The 22,955-nt window shown below is 30.1% G+C and overlaps 3 protein-coding genes, 2 long non-coding RNA genes and 1 pseudogene across 14 annotated transcripts in view; 2 read left to right on the forward strand and 4 right to left on the reverse strand.

The window, feature by feature from the left end:
* LOC126917975 (uncharacterized) overlaps positions 1–10,898 on the forward strand; it is an 88,790-nt pseudogene extending 77,892 nt beyond the window's left edge.
* LOC126917958 (furin-like protease 2) overlaps positions 1–22,955 on the reverse strand; it is a 567,776-nt gene that overhangs the window by 3,310 nt on the left and 541,511 nt on the right. The gene's annotated exons all lie outside the window — the stretch shown is intronic.
* On the reverse strand, positions 90–5,414 carry LOC126917968 (40S ribosomal protein S6-like). The gene is made up of 5 exons (XM_050725465.1): positions 5,394–5,414; positions 2,338–2,542; positions 2,127–2,272; positions 513–713; positions 90–411 (listed from the first exon to the last, which is right to left on the reverse strand). Exons 1-5 carry the CDS (start codon positions 5,397–5,399, stop codon positions 214–216), a joined length of 756 nt encoding a protein of 251 aa, XP_050581422.1. The 5' UTR covers positions 5,400–5,414; the 3' UTR covers positions 90–213.
* On the reverse strand, positions 10,788–12,636 carry LOC126917987 (uncharacterized). The gene is made up of 2 exons (XR_007711184.1): positions 11,700–12,636; positions 10,788–11,409 (listed from the first exon to the last, which is right to left on the reverse strand). It is a non-coding gene; the product is annotated as an uncharacterized LOC126917987 (long non-coding RNA).
* Positions 11,280–22,955, forward strand: part of LOC126917962 (endophilin-A) — a 30,187-nt gene continuing 18,511 nt past the window's right edge. For 2 of the 10 annotated variants that reach the window (XM_050725448.1, XM_050725450.1), the window contains exons 1-2: positions 16,280–16,923; positions 20,002–20,099. In XM_050725448.1, coding sequence (XP_050581405.1) covers positions 20,055–20,099 — 45 coding nt within the window. In that variant the 5' untranslated portion in view covers positions 16,280–16,923; positions 20,002–20,054. Of the gene's footprint in view, positions 11,401–16,265; positions 16,924–20,001; positions 20,100–22,955 lie in introns of those variants that run through there. The other 8 variants (XM_050725449.1, XR_007711145.1, XM_050725457.1 and 5 more) reach the window with 8 other exon arrangements.
* LOC126917988 (uncharacterized) lies at positions 15,539–16,217 on the reverse strand. The gene is made up of 2 exons (XR_007711185.1): positions 15,905–16,217; positions 15,539–15,817 (listed from the first exon to the last, which is right to left on the reverse strand). It is a non-coding gene; the product is annotated as an uncharacterized LOC126917988 (long non-coding RNA).

The raw sequence follows: 22,955 nt of genomic DNA on the forward strand, positions 1-22,955 counted from the left end.
ATGCTGTATAAATTTAGACGAGTATAATAGTGTATATATGAACATTACGAATATGGAACATGTAAGTGATATTACAAAAAGACAAGATATTACAAAAAAAATATAAATATTTATTAGGCTTATATACAACTAATATTTAATAGGTTTATATACAACATATTTGTATACAATTTGTTAGTTTCATATTGTATTGGACGGTATCATTGCAGTCTTTTACTTTTGAATGGCGGGTGCAGACTGACTGCACGATTTGGAATCTCGTATAGAAGCACTACGTCTTCGCTTTAGTTCTTCTTGATGTCTATTCTTAGCTTCCTTTTGCCGTTGTGCTAACAGCTTCGCATATTCTGCTGCTTGTTGCTTGCGAGCCAAGCAACGCCTCCTCTTTAGAGCCAGTCTATGCCTCTTTCTCTATATAAACATATTTTTATTTTACTATAAACTCCATACTTTTGGAAAATTTTAACTGAAACAAAACAACAATATAAATATAGATACATATATGTACAAACCTGGAGTGTAAGTGGAGTAATAAGACGTTGAATTTTAGGGGCTTTCGACCGCTGTGGTTTGCCCTCTTTTTGAATTGGTCGTTTCACAACGAATCGACGGACATCATCTTCCTTGGATAAGTTAAATAGTTTGCGAATTTTGCTCGCTCTCTTGGGTCCTAAACGGCGTGGGACTTCTTTGTCAGTTAAATCCGGGATATCCTGTAAGAATTTAATCAACTTATACATTAAATGCTTCTTAGCATTAAAAATGTTCTTTAACACGTTCACGTGGGCGCTGCTATTTGTATTTCTCGCCGTGGGGCAGCACTCGTATGGATTATTATTTGAAGGCCACATGCAATTTATAGATAGCTGTTATACGAGTGTGCCCTTGGTTGAAGAAAAAAACTTTGGCAGAAAAAAACATTTATTTGTGGCACTGTAAAAATAAACAAAAAATTTCTACCGCCACAGACGATACAAAAACAAAAACGGGGCCACATTGTGAGTTTTGAAAATCGTAGCAGAGTTAAATTTTTTAAATGGATTGACAAAAGACCAGTTTATATGTTTACTACTTCTAAGAATCACATGTGTACAATTATTCAAGGAAAAAATGATGAAGTAAAGTCTGATGTTTTTTTATAACGATGCAAAAAGGGGTGATGACTTATCCTATCAAATGACATCGTACTGTAGTTATTTACGGAAAACCGTTAAATGGTACAAAAAAATTATTATACAATTAATATGAGGGACTTGCCTCATAATTCCGTGGTACATATATCAAAGATAATTTAATAAAGATATTAATATTTTGCAATTTAGAGAAAAAATTATTGTTCATCTTTGACCAATAATCACCACATTGCAGAAATGGCTATTGAAAAGCAAATACCTTCACAAAATGTTCACATTTTCTCCATTCACATAAAGGATCTGTAAGAAAGTCAAGAAAAAGAAGTAAGGAACGTTATAAATGCTTATATAAAAAAAATTAGAGATTATGCCATGAAAAAAAATAAAAAAATTACGATATACTGCAATCATTGTGAGAGCCAACCAGCACTTTGTTTCAAATGCGTTTAAAAATTGCAAATAGAAATAAATAAACAATTAAGGTAAGGTAATTATAATATTGAATTGCTGTGTTTACTATCGAATTTTTGTTTTGTATGTTTATAATATTGAGATGAAATAAAATAAATCCTACTTCTTTTTCATTTAATAGACGTCAAATTTCCATTTAAATTTTCAAATATTTCAAATGGCGATTTTTTCTAGTTACTAAACGAACTACATTTTTGATGGTACGCACCATCTGATAGAACATTCAAGTGTGAGTCAAGTGTACGCTGTCTGATGCGAGACTCAAGCGCGAGCCACCGGTGATACGCGCCGGCGTGAACGTGTTAATAACTTAACTCACTGATCATTACATCCACAGATATGTTGACTTTTAGTGTATCGCTTGTACACTGAGAAAAAGTGTAAATTACATAACACAGTCTCCCAAATCAAAACACGATAGTTAATCTTCCATGTTTACGATAGTATCATAAGATAATAAGACAATTCTAAGATACACCCTGAAACATGGATAATAGATAGAAAGTACAGTCAAATTAATACCTTTTCTCCTTTTTTGACAATGACGAGAGCGAGTACTGAAAGGTTGGAATCGACAATGCATCCACGAACAGATTTACGTTTACGCTCACCATCACGTCTAGGTCTGTAGCATGAATGTCCTTTTGAGAGCAATAAACGTACGCGCCCTAGTTACAGGAATTTTTAAAAAATTAAAATCAAACGAAATTAGAATAAAAAATGCTTGTGTTACCATTAGTCAGAACGCCCTGTTTCATAGGAAATCCTTGTTTATCATTGCCGCCGGAGATACGAACGACATATCCCTTCCATTCGTTACCGAGAGCATCAGCCTCTACTTCTGCGCCCATACGCTTTTCATAAAAAATTCTCAGCTTATGTTCATCGGAGATTTCAAACAGTTTTTGACATCCTGTTGCAGGATACGATAGGTTCAACTAAAAAACACAAATATTATACAGCATATGCAAAGATTTATCAGCCGGTTTATTTAATGTACATAATCAAACAAAAATGTTATATATACATAGCCATATAAAGCTTTATTAAAAAGTTAAAACAAAAATTCAAAATACAAGGGGACTAGTAAGAAACTCGTTATCACTATGCTATAAAATAACAGTAGATACAGCACCTTGTAATAAGGCTTCAATTGACTTATACTTATGAAGCATTTTTTGCTTGATAATAGCCATAAAATATATTCACAAAGGTCGGCTGTTTATACTTGTAGAGTGAAACATAGGTTAAACGTCTAAGACATTTTAATGAGGTTATGCTTACTTTCATAGTATAATAATGAAAATTGTAAATCTTAATGCTCTATATGAAGAAAATTTAGCCTCTTGCCTTATGATTTAAGTTCCAATAGTCTGTGCCATAAACAACAAGATCAGTCACATGTCAAACCAATTTATGATTTGGCTGAATGTTCATGTCTTTTTGTAAATGCATGTGTAAGGCACAATTAATTTTACTTTGCAGGATGTTTGATAAATAAATACTACCAACTGATCATTGAACAAGTAAGATTTATTATCTTGAAGTCAATAATAAATCTAATAAATCAATAACATTTTTATTACAATTTCTAAAAAAACATATTTTAAATTATGAACGTCTTGATAAAATTTACAAAAATTTAATAATCTTCAATCGTGTGATATCTTTCAAAGCGTATTGGTACATGTAATGCAACTTTACATCTTTTGCACTCCCACGTTGTTTCACTACGTTTTTTATGTTTTGTGCAAACATTACAAGCTCTTGATGGCTTTGATTTCGATGGTGTTGGATCTATATGCTTGGGAAAATGACCCCAATGTTTCCCATCCAGTCTCTCTGGTAAATCTCCATTCGATAATCGTCCTTTTCGTATATATTCTGGTAATGGTACATTTTTTAGTAATGATTGGGCTATTTCAATTCTATATTCAGCATAAGTCTGTTTTTTGTGAGTATTTATTTTGTTGAATAAAATGTACGAGTTAAACAGAGCAATATCAAAGAGGTAAAAGAAAACTTTTCGGTATCCTTTCATACATTTCCTCATCACAGGGAAGCATGCTAGCATTCGGTCTTGCAGGTCAATTCCAATCATTCCTTTATTGTACTCAATGATACATTGTGGTTTCGAAGTACAATTGAATTAATTTTTTTCTGGTTCAGTAATTTCTGCTATTTTGTGTTTTGTAGAAAGAATATAAATGTCTCGTATATCCTTCCGTTTTAATGCCATTATTCCATTGCAGCTTCTCATTATATATTCACCCTTTTTTAATTTTACTTTACAAAAATCTTTTGGCATATTATTTCTGTTCCAGTGCACTGTTCCAACAACATTAGTTTTATTGTTAATTAAAGTTTTAAACAGTTTTGGAGAACAATTGTTTAAATATAAAGTATGTCCTTTATATAATATTGACTGTGATAGCTCTTTGACAACACCTTCAAATGCACTGTCACCAGAATTTATTTTATCACTACCAGTGTATATTTTAAGGTCATAGCAATAACCTGATTTTGACTCACATAATTTATAAAATTTTATACCAAATCTTACCCCTTCTGATGGATTAAATTGTTTATAGGATAAGCGTCCCTTATATTTCATCAATGATTCATTGATAGTAATGTTCTCTTGCATTGTATATACTTCTTTAAATCTTTGATTCAAAAAGTTTATCACAGGTTTTATTTTACATAATTTATCTGTATTGTTAGCCAAATTGTTATCTGCAAAATGCAAACATTTAGTTATTTGCAGAAATCTTTTGAACGGCATTGTTTTTCAGAAAATTGGAGTTTCTATAACTGCTTTCTTAGACCAATTCATTTGAATTGTTGGTTTTTTAACTTCAGCCATTATTATACATAGTGCAAAACATATTTTGATTTCACCACAGTCTATAGGAAACCAAGTTTTATCTATTTTTAGTCTTTTATTTTCATTGTTCATTATTTGGTTTGCGTATCGATTCGTCTCCATGACAATATTTTCCCAAAATATATTATCAAATATTATATTAAAAAAGTCTAATTCTTTTTTGTTTTCACCTAACTGACTCAAAATTGCCACTTTTATGCCAGGAATTTCTGTATAGTTCCAGATTTTTGGATCATTAGTTTCTTCTTTCCAAATCCATAGCTCTGATTGTTGATGATTACTGTGGTCTTCATCGTTGGTATCATCTTCAATAATCAGTCGCTTACAACGTTTTCGTACAGGAAGTGAAATATCACTACTGTCACTATCACTATTTAAAATATCTATCAAATCACTTTTTGCAATGTTAGCTGAATTTACAATATCCCCAACAACGCTTAATATTCTTTTTGAAGTCATTTTTGAGAATAAATTTCTAATATTTTTCAAGAAAACATATTTGCATATCCGAATGCGGCCAAGAAAATTAGTAAGTATTTGTCGCGTGTAGCCCCAAGAACGTACCACGTTTCTCACACGTATTATTTACTTTTGGTCCGAATGACTTACCATGTCTCTCACACGTGTTATTTATATTTGGCCCGATCGACGTACCATATCTCTCACACGATATTGTAGGATAAGGGGTTAAGTATTCTACGTTTGGATATGACTTGCTTCATGCTACTTATGCCGAAGATAAATAAAATAAGTCTTATTTTAACATTGGTTAGGTATACAGATAAACGAATGTTTCATAAATTATATATATCTAAAATTGCTTATAGCATTTCAATATATAAATTTTTATAGTAACTGTTTGTAATAATTGTTAGATTTTGAAATTATTATTGGATACGTACCTTCATTGTGAGAAGTATCAAGCAATGCAGCGAGCTATAAACAGAAAGACCGTATATCGCACAAGCGGACACTGAATGCGTAGTAGAGTGCGTGCACCGGATATCCGGTTTAAGTCCAATGAAATTTTAAAGTGAAAATAGCAATAAACAAACTCCTTATAAATCTGTAAACAAATCATATCAATACTTATGTTTTCATAGAAATTATAGCTTAAATTTTTAGTAGTAAATTAATTTATCAACGAATTACATTTCTCTGACAAACAGATGTGAAGAAAATTAATAACATTTCTTTCAAATATTTAAAATCACTAATGTATATGTACATATTTTATTATATAGAAAATATATAAATGCAAGAAGAAACATTATTGTTTCTTTATCTTTAAAAGATAAGTAAATATTGAAACATATTCTATCAACAGTATTATTTATACTGTTGTCTATTAGAAAGAACTAGTTTTTAGTTCTGGGATAGCTCTTTGGAAATATTAGAATTTTTGCTTAAATACATGAGTAAATAACATTATCATAATAGGTTGATCATACCTTATACGATATATGAATAATGGATAAATAAATCTAGACAAGAATCGCGTTTTACGAGTAATAAGGTGGTTTACACTATAACAATAACTGTCATTTTGTAGAAAGAGACGAAAGCAGGAGGGGGGCAGCGTTCTGAAATGCCGACTTGCGGGCGTGTGTGACATTTTGATGTAGAGTGTCTTTGATGATTTTCGTCATGTATTGATTTAATACATAGATATTTCCGAAAAAAGTTAAGTTTAGTCGATCTTTTCAGAGGAAAACAAATAACAATGAGCTATTTGAATTTAATGTAAAACATTGAATATATTAATTTTTTGTAGGAAGATGGATGTCGCAGTGATAGAAGTCCTTCAACAAGCGGGTAGTCAGGATCCCACTATTTTGAAACCAGCTGAACAAACTCTAAAACAATGGGAAACTGAAAGGGGATTCTACACTGCGTTATATGTAAGTTGCATGAATAAATGTAAAATAAATTTGATTAGATTGTAAGGAGGCAAAAATTTATTCCTGATCATTTTTATTTTAACTAGCATATATAAGCATATACTATTTGCTTATGTATGTAAGATTATTTTAGGTTATTTATTTTCATTACTAACGAAAGTCTAATTATTATATTGTGAGTAAAATATTAATAATTATTTCAGAATGTGTTTTCTAATCATTCCTTGAGTATCAATATTAGATGGATGGCTATTTTATGTTTCAAAAATGGTGTTGATAAATATTGGAGAAAGAATGCTCCAAAGTAAGTATTCTTTAACGCAATCAAATTTGGCTAATAGTATTAACATCTTAATGTAAATTAATAATTAAATAACATGCATTATTACTACAGTGGAATTGCAGATGACGAAAAGGAATTTCTTAGACAACGTTTAATAGTAAACTTTGAAGAACCTGTAAATCAGTTAGCTATCCAATTGGCAGCTCTCATTGCTAAAATTGCAAGGTAATTGATATTGATTAAATAATTTGTGTTTATTTTTCTCTCTGATTCATAAAATAAGTTAAACGAAATAATGTTGTGCAGATATGATTGGCCTAGAGAATGGCGCTCATTAATTCCAACCTTATTGGATGTTATAAGAGGACAAAATCCTTTGGCCCAGCATCGGGCACTGTTAATATTACATCATGTTGTTAAGTGTTTAGCCTCTAAACGTTTAGTTCCTGACAGACGACTCTTCCAAGAATTAACCAGTAGTGTGTTCAGTTTTATTCTGAATGTGTGGAATACTTACACAGAATCTTTTCTTATAATGGCATCAAATGGAGCAGACACAAATCAGATACAGGAAGCTTTGGAAAAAGCGTTACTTCTATTGAGAATTCTTAGAACACTTATTGTAAATGGGTTTAATAAGCCTTCAGAATCCCATGATGCTATGTCATTCTTAGAAATTGTTTTTGAACGTGCAAGAACTTGTCTTGAATGTCGTTAGTATATTTCTCCTCTGATACTACCCATAATATCAGTTATATATTTGTCTCTCTTAATAATGATTTTTATATAATTCTAGGAAAGACATTAATTTCAAGAGGTATACAGATGGAAGTATGCGATAAATTTATAATTCATTTAACTAAAGTATTAATAGGAGTATTAGAAATGCATCCATTTTGCTATGTAGAACTAATACCAACATCATTAGAATTTTCTGTTTTTTATTGTTTCACTGAAGCTGGTCAAGCCATAGCTTTTGAAAGATTTGTTATACAGTGTTTAAATTTAATGAAAGGCATTTTATTATCTACATACTATAAACCAGCTAAAGTTCTCAAAGGTATATATGATGGATAATGGTATTTTGTAAATTTATGGGTGTGATTTATTAAGCTTGAAAATTTGTTAATACAGATACGAAAAATCCTTTAACGTTGAGAGCAAATCAATTGAGACAAGAATTTTTTACACCTGAAACATTAGCAGAAATTTGTTCAAGGCTGGTAACACATTATTTTCTTTTAACACCTGCTGAATTGGAATTATGGGATACAGATCCAGAAAGTTTTGGTAAATATTTGTATATATATATATAAACATTATACGTACATACATATATATATATATATATGTATGTACAATGTTTTATATTTTTTATTTATACTGTTTTCAGTTGTCGATGATGGCGGTGAATCATGGAAATATAGCTTAAGGGTAAATATTTTATAGCCAACTATTTACAAATATTTATAAATGAATTATAATTGTAAAATTATACATTTTTATTTACTTTATAATTAATATTTTATTTTCTTTAGCCTTGTACGGAGTGTCTGTTTGTAGTAATTTTCCATCATTTTGGAGAAGTTCTTGTACCAGTTTTAGTTGAATTAATGCAAAGACATCATCAACCAGTTGACCCGAATAATTTGCATGCTATTCTAGTAAAAGATGCAGTATATAATGCAGTTGGTTTGGCTGCATTTGATTTATACGATGAGGTAAGAACAAAATATCACAAAAAAATCAGTGTAAATAGTCAGTCATCCAGTTTATCACGCTTCTATTTACTAGGTAAATTTTGATCAATGGTTTTCAACTACCTTAAAAGAAGAGTTGAAAATTCGAAGTAACAATTATAGGATTATTAGAAGACGAGTATGTTGGCTTATTGGGCGCTGGACAAGTAAGTAAAGTGCAGCTTTTTAAACAAGTAGGATTTATTATGTAATAATCTTGTATTGTAATAAAATTGCAGCTGTTAAGTTAAGTACAGAGTTAAGACCAGAATTATACAAACTTATGGTTGAAGTTTTGAGTCCTGAAGAAGATCTGGGTGTTCGCTTAGCAGCAAGCGATGCTTTAAAACTTGCGATAGATGATTTTCAATTTAATCCGGAAGAATTCTCGCCATATTTAGAACCAGCATTCTCTTTATTATTTTCGCTCCTAAAAGAAGTAAAAGAATGTGATACCAAGGTATGTATGTATATACTGTTATATGTTACTTTTAAAATATTGTTGTAGTTCGCAAAAACATATTTTAAATAATTTTCAGATGTATGTGTTATACGTGTTATCATTTATGATTGAACGTGCTGGTAGTGAAATAAACCCACTTGTTGGAGCCCTCAGTTCATATTTGCCAGCACTTTGGCAAGAATGTGAAGAACATAATATGCTAAGATGTGCTATAATTTCAACACTTGTACATCTGGAAAAGGTACATCTTTTTTATATTGTTTAATGAATTAAACTATATTAATATAAATCAAATTATTAATTTTGATATTGATAAATCAAATATATAATTCAATGATTTTATTGAAAATTTTAAATAATAGATAATATTTGAATTATTTTTTAGGCTTTAGGTTCTGAAAGCGTCCTTATAGAACCACTAGTAGTAGGTGTTATTGCATTAAGTTGTGACGTCAATCAAAATTGTCACGTTTATTTGTTAGAAGATGGCTTGCGATTATGGTTAGCTTTACTGCAAAATGCAGCTGCGCCAACATTGGCTATAATGGAACTGGCTAAAAATTTGCCTGCTGTATTAGGTTAGTAAATAATTCTATTTGACTATGATTTTTATAAACATGTAGAAAACTTGATGATCTTTATATTTTTCAGAAAAATCATTTGAACATTTAAAATTATGTTTGTATATAGTTCAAGCATATGTAATATTAAGTCCCCAAGAATTTTTAAGTCAAAGAGGAGCGATTATAATCGAAACACTTAGGTCACTTTTAGGAGATTTGAACTCGGAAGGAATTGTAATGATAATGACAGTGTTTGAACTATGTTTATGTGCTTCACCTCGGCAAGGTGCAGAACTTATTAAACCTGTTTTAATAACTATATTTGAGTGAGTATCGTTGCTTCAGTATGTTATAACAAGTTATACACATTAATATTTATTTGAATTTTGATAGAAATATGTATAAGGAAGAAGAAGTTACGATGACGATGACTATGTATTTATCTATCGTGGCAAGAGTTTTATGGTTTTACAAAGATATTTTTATACAGGTATTAACATTTCATATATTGTATTTATGTATTTGTCAATTTGTTAATATAATTTGTGTAAGCATTAAAATAATCATTTAGGTGATAAGCGAATTAACCAGAAAAATGGGTGGAAACGAAGTTAGAGAAGAAGTTGTATTGGGAGAAATAATACGTATATGGGTTAATCGAATGCCATATATTCCTCTACTAGAAAGACGTAAATTATTAGCTCTTGCACTTTGTTCACTTCTTGGACCTGATAGTCCTCCCTGCGTTCTTCATTATTTTCCACTAATAATATCTAATATCGTCGGAACTCTCAATGACATCACCAAACTTGACGACATAAAATGCGAAAATATTGGATATGCCATTGAGTACGTAGAAATTATTCGTACAATACATATAATTGCAATAAAAATCATACTGCTATAAAAGTTAGCATTTTTACTTATTTTAGATCTTTGTCAATTAGTGCGCAGTCTAGTCCATCTCAGCATGATGATGAAGAATATGGAAATAAACACGAACAGCGAAAAAGAAGACTTGATTTTAGTGATCCTTTGCCTAGTATATCTTTGAAAGATACATTACAAAATCAGGTAAAGAGATAGTTCACTTTTAGTTACAATTATGTACCTATTGTATGTTAGAAACCTCAATTATGTATTTGTTATATATTAAAAATCTTTGTTTTTATTTCAGTTACTTACTTTACGCAGATTAATTGGAGATAACCAGTTCAATCAATTGATGTTAACCCTTCACCCAGAAATTGATAAAGAACTTAAACTTTACGTATCTTTATGAAAAAGGAGAAAGTCTAATTGAAAGAGAAGAAAAACAAAATATTATGTTAAACGCCACATTACGTGTAAAAAAAAGCTTTACGGCGCTCTATTATAAAACGGCACTATTTTATTGTATTATATTAGCTGTTTCACTGTACTAATAATGTTGATAATAAAAGACTTGACATTTCAAAATTCTATCTTATTCATTTGTTTAAAGTATATATATAAGTTCTAATAATTGAAGTGTTCCCGCAGTAAGGTAATGCTATACTTAAATTATTTTTATTACAAAGGAAAGAAAGACTTTCATATACAAATAGTTATTTGATTTTGAGCTGGTTTACTCAAATTATTACAAATACTATAATTTAAGTAGTATAATTATAGCAATTGATTGTGAAGAATTATATTCTAATAATCCAATAATCTGCAGTTAAGAATATAATAATACTATAATTATATTTGTTCTATTCCAAAAATTATTAAATTTCGTAATATATATAAGAATGAATATTTAAGTAGAAATAGGCATTTTTAATTCATAATTTTTCCCGCTTCTTGGTGGTTATGATTAAGAGCAATCTAGCGTTGCTGCTGCAAATTACAAACAGCTGTCGTCTATGTCAAATCGTAGCTGGGGGTTTGCCCATTTCCAGTTTCAAATAGTTCTCTGTTCTCACTAAATTGAGGCAAGGTGAGTACTCTAAAACAAATTACATTCATTATTACCCTTAAAATAACTAATTTTCAAGTTTTGTGCAAAAGAATGTTTGAATCAGAATCTTTATTCAATACACGGATGTACTCTAGATAATATTCGATTGGTCGGTGTACTTGTTTGACATATTCATTGATTTTATCCGTTTTTTTGTACATTCAATAAACAATTCAGTAAACACATGTATAATGATATTGCGACTTCATAAATTACAAAATAGGTTTAAAGCGAAAACAAATGTTAAGTAGACGCCATGTTCATTTTTGGTTACTTACAGTAACATCTGTGATTGATGGCGTGGTATCATTGTTATTATCGTTTTAAATTTCGGTGAAATATTTAAATTGCAGACAATACACAAAACACGTAAGATTAAATTGTAAAAAAATTATATACAAGTCTATGTATTTTTTTGATTACAACAAAAACATTGACAATGTTACTGGTTCTATAAAATAGTTTTCACGCTGAATATTATCTAATAACAAGATATGTACATGTGTAAGTAAGTACATTATACATATAGAAATATACTTTCTAGTCGCTAATAACTGATTAATTATGAATGACTTAATATTTGTTGATGATCGTAGTATACGATGCGCATTCAAAGTATATACAGGGTGTTTCAGTAATAATGTACAATCGGCATGAAGGCGATTCCACATGAAAAACGAATTAAAAATATAGATTAAAATTTGTTCATATAGTGTTTCCTTTTCGATAAAATCAAATTTGGAGATTTGGTTCGTATATGTGATTTGGCTAATTCATGACTGAGTACAAATAGGCAATCAGCAGGACATTATCCTGTATGCATAGATAAGTAAAAAATGTAGAATAAAATGTCGTCGTAAAGGTTTCGTTTTCGAGAAAATAGAGATTGTATGTGCTTAGTTAAGAATTTATCTGACACTTGATAAATTTTCAAATTCCATTTTCTCGGAAACGAAACGTTACGTGAGCAAAACTTGTTCTTCGAATGCTTCGAATCTTTTTTTCACGTAGAATCTTTCCCTTGCCGATTGTACTATGATTACTAGGACACCCTGTAGCTCTCGCTCTTGGAATCTTCATTGGACAAAAACAGATGTCATTCATTTCATTCTTTTTATGTAAAATCTTTATATTTTTTAACACTAACTTTTTTAACATTAGTATCCTACTTCTAAAATCAGTATAAGCAGGCTATTTATCAAAATAGCAAAATAAAATAGCAAAATAGCAATAAAATGTCATTAGTAAAAAAAAAAAGAAAACTATGATACGTTGGCATGAATATTCGTATATATGAATTGAAAATTTGCTATCTATTATTTTTGTACAATTCTAGATCTTTCGATGGAATTAATTATAGATACGTACAGGTTTATCTTTGTTAGCATAGATTCTGATAAATGATAAATTGTTATAAGTGACATAACATAGGTTTGTTTTTTAATCTGTATACATATTTATTGTTTACTTAGTAAAGCGACAATCTCAAGAGATAAAATAAATACATATATCGTAGATAGGTTAGTTTTTTCTTTATAATTAATTTCTTTATAACCTTGCAAAGAAATTAATTATAAAATGAATATCGTGTCCTAACAACATCTATAATGATACCATATTCATGATAGAATGATAAAGCTATATGGTTGATACAATTGTAAACAAATCAATTGCATAATAAGAAAATGATATTCAATTTTTTTAAATAAAATTCATGATCGCGGAGCTATATTTTTAACAAAATAGAAAAATGTTATTTGAACATAAAGAATTAACAGAAAATTGCAGAGATATTTCACGTTTCGTTGCGATATCATTGTTTCCTTTTCTGTGTTTATTTTACGAACGTTAAAGAGAGTTCATAATGGAAAGCTGCTCTAGAAAAATGAAAGTAAGAGTTATTTCAATTTTGGTAGATTAATATTGTCTCCTGCTGAACCGGCATATATTTTTAGAACTATTTTCAAGAAACCCGCGTGGGGGTGGTTTGTATAGCGGATGCATACTCAGTATAGGGGGCGTACAAAGCGACAGAATGTTATCGAATGATAGCAGTACCATGACTTAATCGTATTTCTCTTATGATTCTTCGCTGACCAAATGTTTGAGATTTACGAAATTTTAACATTTAATTTTCTCACTTATAGATGACACTTTTATTTTACTTTTTACCGAAGTTATAATTATTGTTCTTATATTAAGGTAATAGTAATTCGAAGAATGAGTTCATGATAAATATCATAATAAATATCATGAGTTCATGATAAATATCATGATAAATATTCATTTGGGACTGCGATAAAAATATTTCGTATCGCTTCTTTGCCCTTTCTTTGCCAGTGAGAGTCATGAGTTTTCAAACAAATATACTTTCTCGCGCCCCTTTCGTTGCATGTAACACCGTGGCCTTTTCATGTAAAATCCTTTGAATTCCCGAGGTGCTAGTGCTGGTCCTAACGAAGAACACCAATATTGCGTATTGCATCATAGACATACCAGAAAAATTAATTGAAATTAAGTAGGTATTAGATAGTGTTTTTCTCATGGATTTGTATATAACTATTCCGTTTTCGTCTATTTCATATTAAAATAGTCTAATTCATATTAAAATATTAAAATATATTCTTTTACCAAATATTATCAATCTGAAAAACTAACAAAAATGGACTTATCACATTTTTTCCTGTGGTTTTTATTTGGAATGTATTTTTAGCAATAGAAATGCTCAAGCTTGTTCACTGAGTATCAAAAATCTTGTTAGTATTTGTTTACTTCTCATTGATTATATATAGTTACATTAATCACTATAATAGATTAGCGATAATTGAAATTATAGATTCAGTTTTATCATTTTTGGAAACAATTGGTTAGTTAAAAAAATTGTAGCAAAATGTTTTAAATTATTTCTTATAAAAGAAGTGTAAATATCAAAGTATGATCTAGCATAGTATTTGATAACGAAAAATAGAAACGAGTTGTAAAATAAAAATTTCGCTATATTATAAAAACGGAAGAAAACGGCAATGTTTCTAACTAAAGATCGATTTTTTCGCATTTTCATAATTTTTTGTTATAATTGGAATTGAACATTTTGTAGTGCATTTCTTTTTTTCGCGACATTGTGAGTAGGAGGAAAGGCAAAACTAGTGTTGTAGATATATAATGTGATGGCGCGAAGTTTCGAGTCAATAGCCTGTTTATAAAAAGATTTCAAAAATTGTAAACCATAAGAATTGTAATAAGATATTATTGTTTTTTGGAAAGCAAAAACGTCAAATTCTCATATCGAAGTAAACGTTGAATTGTATCTTACAATATGCCATTTTTCTATAATAAATTTTTTCTGTCTACCTAAATAATAAAAGCTTTCAACATCAACTTCTTACACGTTTTTCAAAATCTGATTCTGAGGTATCCCATACACAGCAGGAGATTCACGTTGATTTACATCACTTATATAGTTGAGGCAAAAACAGAAAGGAAGAAAATATAGTAAATATGGGCAAATATATGTTGGCAAGATATTATACCTCGACGAATGTTCAAACTGGATCAATAAGAAACAGCGCAAAATCTAACAAAAACTTGTAAGCTACGTGTATTTTCTGCTCGATAAAATCATTCTAAGTAAAGGCTCGTATTCAATTAGTTGATTTGTTGTTTCTGTTGCATAGTTTTGACATATATTATGCCGTATAACCTTTATTAATAATCTTCAAAGTTAACCAAAGTTGAAATTCCCATCAGACAAATATGGGAAATTCGTACAAAATGATGATTCGTACAAATGATACTTATGATTCTAGGTCTAACTTTTTAGTTTATGTAACAAATTGTGTAAATAAAATTATATTTGTTAAGTGTCTTCACAATTAACATAAAGTAACAAAGATAAGTAAAAAATGTAGAATAAAATGTCGTTGTAAAGGTTTCGTAAAGTAAAATTCAAAAGTTTAAATATAGCGCTCAAATTAACGGCAAATTAAATCTCTTCTCTTCTTGATTTTAGCTCTTTGGCTGGATAAGCTGTATATATTATACAATATTAACCCCGGATCTAAACTAAAAACGAAAATATTGAAAATCATCCAGTATTTTGGATTCACAGGCAGTGTAGTTGTCATATGTCCAATATATTTATTAAACACATCTTACACACTATATACTATCTTCATCTAAGTGGCTTAGTCTATATTTTTCGTGATAATATATGTAAGTTATTTCCATTATCATCATGTTTGTTTTAGTTTCTTTATTCATCAATTTTCGTCTTTCAACTATTATTGCCAAAAGATTAAACGATTTTTAATGAACAATGGTTCGGAATACAATACTTCACATAGTGTTTTTATTCTGTATAATCCCAAGACTTACAAACAGAATTTCCTGCTTAAACCTAAATGTTAATATGGGACTGATTGGCAATGATTTTAAAAATACAATGTAAATAGATACTGTTAATATGTTTATTCGTATAACTTACCTACCTTACCTATGCAATCTTCAATGTTACTTTCCTATTTTGCTTATTTCACAAAGGGTCAAACCTAACCTAATCTAATTTTTATCCAGTATTACTCTATTAATTCCACAGAAACATCGTTTTTTGTTTTCTACCTATTATTTCCAATGTCTTTCTACTTTGTTTGTTTTACAAGCAATCAAACATAATCTAATTTATACCTAACATTACTATGCGTGGAATTAATGAATCGAGTCAAAATGAACACTATTCTTCGCTTCGTTTCCACGACCCTCAGCGCCACTTTTCTTTGCTGCCTTCGCAAGCGACAAAAATGCGTGGCTGATCCCGTAAGGGGTTGCGATTAGACGGTGCATGGGCGTAAGTCTAGCGACACGCAGCTGCTTGCAGAAAAAGCTGTAGAAAGAAAAAAAGCGTGTGCACTTGGAACTCATTGGAAGTCCAGGAAAACCCACGGAGATGAGAAAACAGGTTGAAGGAAGGAACGAAAAGGGAATAAGGGAAAGTGTAGTGAATACAAAAGCTTGAGATAATTACGACAAAGTGGAAATAGGAATCGCAAACGAGACAAGTAGTGGGGATACGATGTAGCGAATGTTGAACAGAGATATTCATGTAATTTTTGTGCATGTGACAAGAATAGACAATGCGCGTGGAAAGGGAAGGCATGAGAGTGAGGGTAGAGGGAGTTGGCAAGCGTGAGCGTGAAAGAGTGGGGGAAGTAGAAAGAGATGGAGAATGCGATATACTCTACCATGTTGGTTTGAGAGAGACAGATTGATTTTGGTCGCTGGGTATCGATCGTCGCGTTGAAAACTACCCCTCGAGTCGGAGGCGCAGTGTGCAAAACCGACTACGTACGAGTCGGTGGTGCTCGTGGTGATCGCGGTCCACGCGGATCTCTACGCTTTAGGCTCCTAGAGTTTTCACTTGCGTGTTCATCGCGATTTCCTCAGTTGTGGACTATCCACGGCACAGATCATCAACGGTTTTAAAAGTGCCGTAAGGACGTGTATAAGGTGAGATGTCTGCTCTATCGTTGTATTTGCATCTGTTAAGAATCTTTCAGAAGTTCGATCTATCGTTAGTCCGTGTATTATACTCGATATACGTTGCTTCTTTGGTCCGAGTGTCTTTTATTTGTAGAAAGGAAACAAATTATTCTGGAATGTTTAGAGTTTAGAGTAATCGCCAGTCGTTTGGTTTTCTTGATGCTCTGCACGAATTTTGGCTCATTGGTCATTTTCTGACCAATTTTGCTTGCGGATAGTTAAGAACATATTTTATTACTTTCTTCGTGTTTTCAACATTATCACGATGGTTAACTTCCAGATTGCGAATGACCTCTGTAGCTCAAATCTTAGAAAACTGAAGTTCCCTGCATTCGATTTCAAATATATAGTATTAACTTTTCGCATTTTAATTTTAATTTTACTTTTGTTGTATTTTAATCTTAGTATTGATTGCTCATATTTTAATTTTAATATTAATTATTATTTCGGAACACGTTGTACGACATAACTTTACTTATAAGGTAGAGGATACTAAAAGAGACATATTTTTAACATATTTTTACATATCTTGAAAGATGAGAAAAATGCTAGATTTTAGCTAAATGAATAGAATTTTGGGTGTTTTTAACACTGTCACAAATAAAGGTGAACATAGAGCGGAGACCAGCGCTGTCATGTCAGCACGGGGTCAATTGGAAGGGAATTTAGTTCTATGTAACATCAGTGTATACTTGTATTATTCTTGATGTTAACTGTTAGCAGTCATTATTAGCCCGTTATTAAATGCATAGGTGAATTCTTTTCCCTCCAATGCAACCTTTGCCCTTATTCGTCTGACACTTGTTCTGTTCTCCTCGAAGAAGCACGCGGCTTATTAAGAGGGACGCCATTCGTTAATTCCTCTTTATGAACGTGACACTCTATTTTTGGAGTCACGGAGTTGCTCCATGACGGAAAGGCCTTATAAGAATCTTGCTAGGACTAAAATGTATGATGTAATTTTTTATGAAAATTTGCGTCAGGATTAGCGATGAGCCTGAACACACTGTGAGTAGCACATTCATCGATTAGATTCGAACTCTGTATAAGTGTATTAGGTTATATAGAAAGTTGATAGCATTTCTATTATATGAATTTCTATAGAATAGTGGAACGTTCGAACAAATATTGTTTTTAGTTGGATAGTTTTTGGTTAACGAGAATTAAAGAGAAATGTCGAAAATTTGTTAATGAAACAGCTTTCTTTTTTGAAGTGAGACAACGTTGAGATCTGTATATCCAAGAAGTGTTGAATCGTAGCTAGCATGTTCACCTCTATTTGTCTCATTCAACAAATATGGCAGTGTCTCGTTATTGTTTATCATGGTCTTTATAAATCTTATTCAAATGAAATAGATGAAAAATGAAATACACCAGAAGGCTATAGAAGTTATATGATGAGATTTATTAGTCAAGACGAATAATTTTTTATGCCGACACTCATTGGTAAAGCTACAGATTGTAAAAGGATTAATTCTAGATAAATTTTTTTTAACATTCAGTATGAACTTTTGGTACAATCTGGTATTAATTGTCTAATTAAACAGATAATAGACCTTTCAGATTTACTTATGTTTTCGAAAGTGTCCTAGTACTTATGAATTTATATTTAGTTTCAATTTTATATCGTGTAAGTTTATTTCTGTGATCATTATATTTCTAAATTGTTCCTTTGTTCCATTTCCTCCAAATAGTTTCTCCAAAATAGTAATTGTTTTGTAAAATGATGAATATATTATGATACAGTTATTATTATATTTTCATATCCATGCAAATATATGCAATATTGGAAAGTATACATTACAAGTATGTTCAAACATTGATCAATGAGGTTCGAACACTCTACATATAGGTATCTTGAAAGAAACTACTTTCAACTAGACTCGAACCTAAACGCATCAGATTCGCATCTTCTACAAGTACTTTAGCAAATAAAAATAATAGAGTAGTCCCAAGTAGAATCGATCGAACTGATCGAATAAATTCGATACTATACGATCGCCTTTCCGGAAACTCTCCAATCGCTTAAAGTCATTTTTTAAATACTTACAAGTGCAAAATGTTCAAATAAAATTTATACGAATTCCATATATCATCTACAATTCTATAGATTTTTTCTTTTTTTAGAAAAATTCAACAAGATGATAATGTCTTTCTGATTCTCGTAATTCGATTGCTGATATTGAACTATTCGTTTCGAGTACTCGTTCCAGAGTTCGAAGCCAGCTTGTAAGGATTAAATATTTGGCAAGTAGAATTAATGAAACGTTGTATGTTACAAGTATTATTCGAATTCTATGAAATTATTTATAGGATTTATAAGTTACATATGTATATATAATATTGAATTTGATGCTATCACTAGTGTACAGTCAGTTTCATCCATGAATTTTTATTTTATTATTTCAAACTTGCTTTCATCTCAGCAAAAAGAAAAGATTTCTTTATTCTTTTAGAAGATGTTTATCTTAAGATAATAATATTCTTTTTGTATTTTGTTCACACTTGAGATATTTTTTAGCATCAGAAGAATACAATTAAGTTGAAAATGATTAAAATGCAATAGGATTGTTTAGAATTTTCACTTGAAAAAAAATCGTGAATATTTCTCAAACGTTACTAAACATATATGCAAAAAGCCAATGCAGAAAGTGTTCCAATTTCTTGAAAAAAAAATCTCAAAAAATATCTGAAACGAGGTAGGTATTCTAAAACAGAATACCCTCGTTTAAATATTTTCGTAATTTCTTAATCATTTCTGATGAAATTTTTTCGTCACACTGACTCTGTATACGCGTGTGTGAAATATTGGAACATGTACATGTGTGTCGGCATTTATTACATCAGAAGTAAGTCAGGATGCTGGAAAACGTGGTCGATCGATAACATTGAAAATCATCCGTCCGTGGATGGCCGGATCTGGCGAGCAACCAACCGACTAGTCATAAATTCAAACCCTTCCTCTCTTCGTTTTTCGAAAATTTGCTGCGATCGTTTCGCGACACACGCATCGATTATCCTTTTTTCTCTTTTTTCTGCTTGCAGGCTTCCTGCTTATTTCTGTCTAGAGAGAGAATAAAAGTATCATCATCACCACCATGGCGTTCGCAGGCTTAAAAAAACAGATTAACAAAGCAAATCAGGTGAGTGTATAACTTTATTTAATATTTGTTTATATCGCATTTCTCATGGTACAATCAAAAAGGGGGCTGATTTTATGTGAAAAAATAAATCAGGAGTAGACAATAAAATTTATTTATATTCCACCTCATTTTTGATAAAACTGAATTTGAAAGTTTGCTTAATAACGTGAATTTGTTTATTTATCGTCTGGTACGAGTAAATATAACCAGCAAGAGGTTATTCCACGTGGAAAAATAAATGAAAAATATAGAATACATATAATATTTTCGAATCTAAGGCCTTGTTTTCAAGAAAATAGAGTTTTAACATGTTTAATTAACTTGAATATGAATTTAATTTTTGTTAACCACTTTATTATAACATTCTATATCTCATTGTAGGACAGAACAGGAATACTTTATAATTTAATAACGTAGTAAAATACTGTGGAATGAAAAATTGAACGTAAAATTTAATATATTCAAATATTAAACAGAACTCTATGTTACAATGTTACAAATTAGACAATTTTTCGATTCAAAAAGAATTTCAAGTCTTTAGCACAGGTTCCCAATTTTGTACAACACTGAACACGCAATGGAGTCAGTTGAACATATTATCATAATTAGCAGTTTTGTTTTAATACGCGGACCACCAGTGACCGATTCAGAATCAGAGTTGATCACTTTTTATTTGGAAAAGAAATAATAGACGAAAAGATCAAGTATTTGAGATCGAGTATCACTAAATAAAATAATAAGAAAGTTTATTTGAAAATAAAACCATTTGCAAATAAATTCCAAAATCGTATTTGAAATGATTTATTTATGAATTTGAATTATTTCTAAATAATTTATTTACCAAATATTTGATTGTTTCAAATAATAATAAGAGATAAAGGATAACGAATAATTGTTTTTCGTGTAGAAGGGATGTTAATTACTTTATATGCTGATATTTAACACTGTCCTTTGAAAATCATTTCGCGATCCACACTTTTGGAATCTATGGAATAGCATGTTACTTATGTGTCGGTGTTCAATGTCTCTTGTAATGTAATTACGGTATGCTATGAATATGAGAGGTGAAGTCGCGTTATCCTCGCCTACGCACGGTTAACTGACCGAGATTCGTGGAGTTTTTTGAGGCCAGATTTTCAAGCTTACTTCGTCACCGGGGAATCACCGCTGTCCCTTTGTAGTCGCACGTATATCGCTGACTTTTACTAGGTCACGCTGCGATTTCAATTGCATTTCACCGTTTGATAAATCATTATTATGCACGTATTATGATTTCGAAGACATTGCATATTTCGGTATTACAATGACAAAGAGACGAATAGAATATTTCTTTTTGTTAAACTGGGGTTTGGATATCTATCTAATATATATTTTTTTATTTCAATTTATAATTAATACATATAAACATACATACGTAAATGAATGAAATTCCTTTCTTTCTCTTTGCTAAATTGAGATTTTAAAATTAAATTTTTTTTAAATCTAGAGATTTTAATATACTCCTTTATTGTATTTTTTATATTCAGTTCTTGAAGTATAATTTTTGGTGGTAAGGTATACATTAAACATATTTTCGAATTATTGGATCATCACTTTCTCCTTTCCTTTACTGCTTTATAGTTTTGTAATAAGTCAGAGTGATATTCGTGAAATTATATGGATTGGAAATTATACGGATACAATGCAACAAAGTTTCATCTTATATAATTATCGAACGAAATGTAAATTGATCGTAATGCGGTAACTAACGACACGGATAGATTTTAAAATGCACTATTGAGGTTTCAAATGCAGGTTCAAATGCTATTTTCACTTTAATTCTCGATAATATTTTACAAAGTACTTTTAACAATTTGTTCCACTGGAACATATCGTTATTTATGAAAACTGTCCATAGAAGCATTAGTTATAATATGTAAACATTAGAAAAAGAGAAAGTTTACGCAATTTTTAGTTAATAAATAACATCATACAACTACGTTAACAACATTTAAAATTGTTATAATTAATATAATTAATAAAAGAATTTTTAACTATCTTCTTTTTGAAAAATTTCAAAACATAATAATCTTTTAAATTTAATTTTTATTTATATTCATTGTAACTTCAAATATTCAATTTTTGCTTAAATAATATTATGTTAGTTATTTATACAATAATACTATATTTTATATGTTTACCATAATGTAATAAATTATTATTATAAAGTTTCCACTTGAAATAGTACCACGGAATATATCTTATTAAACTTATTCATTAGAATAAAAGATAATACTCTTTTATAGAATTGAAAGATTATCTACGATCAATTATATAATTTATTTCATGCATTCATAATAATCTATTGATTCTTAATCGATTTTAACAGAAAACTGAAACAAGCAAGTTGTCCTTGGAACAATACGAAGAACATAACAAACAGTACATTAAATCAGTCTTGCAGTGCAATTTGTATCGTTATATCGTTCCTTAATGATCAATTTACCGGTATCCTAAACTGCTTAACGGGTAGTCCTTGTCGATAATTAGTTTTACCGTTATACATGGTTTTATCGTAAAATAATTCTGTATACGTTCACGTCCAACGAAATATTTTATAGAAGTACTTTAATTAAATATTATTAGTATATTTTATTAATAATAATAATATTAAAGATACATTCACAAAGATCAAAAGCATACATTAGTTTAACTTCATTGAATTTCTACATCAGAAATATTTAAATTTTCACAAAATTCGATACAAACATTTTTAATGTGGAAATTTGATGAAGTTAAACTGATATTGCTGACTGAATTCAATTCAACCAACAGATAAAAAATATGGAATTTTCAACGCAGATCGAAATACAATAT

The sequence above is a fragment of the Bombus affinis genome, chromosome 6 (assembly GCF_024516045.1).
Source record: "Bombus affinis isolate iyBomAffi1 chromosome 6, iyBomAffi1.2, whole genome shotgun sequence".
In the NCBI taxonomy this organism is placed as follows: domain Eukaryota; kingdom Metazoa; phylum Arthropoda; class Insecta; order Hymenoptera; family Apidae; genus Bombus; species Bombus affinis.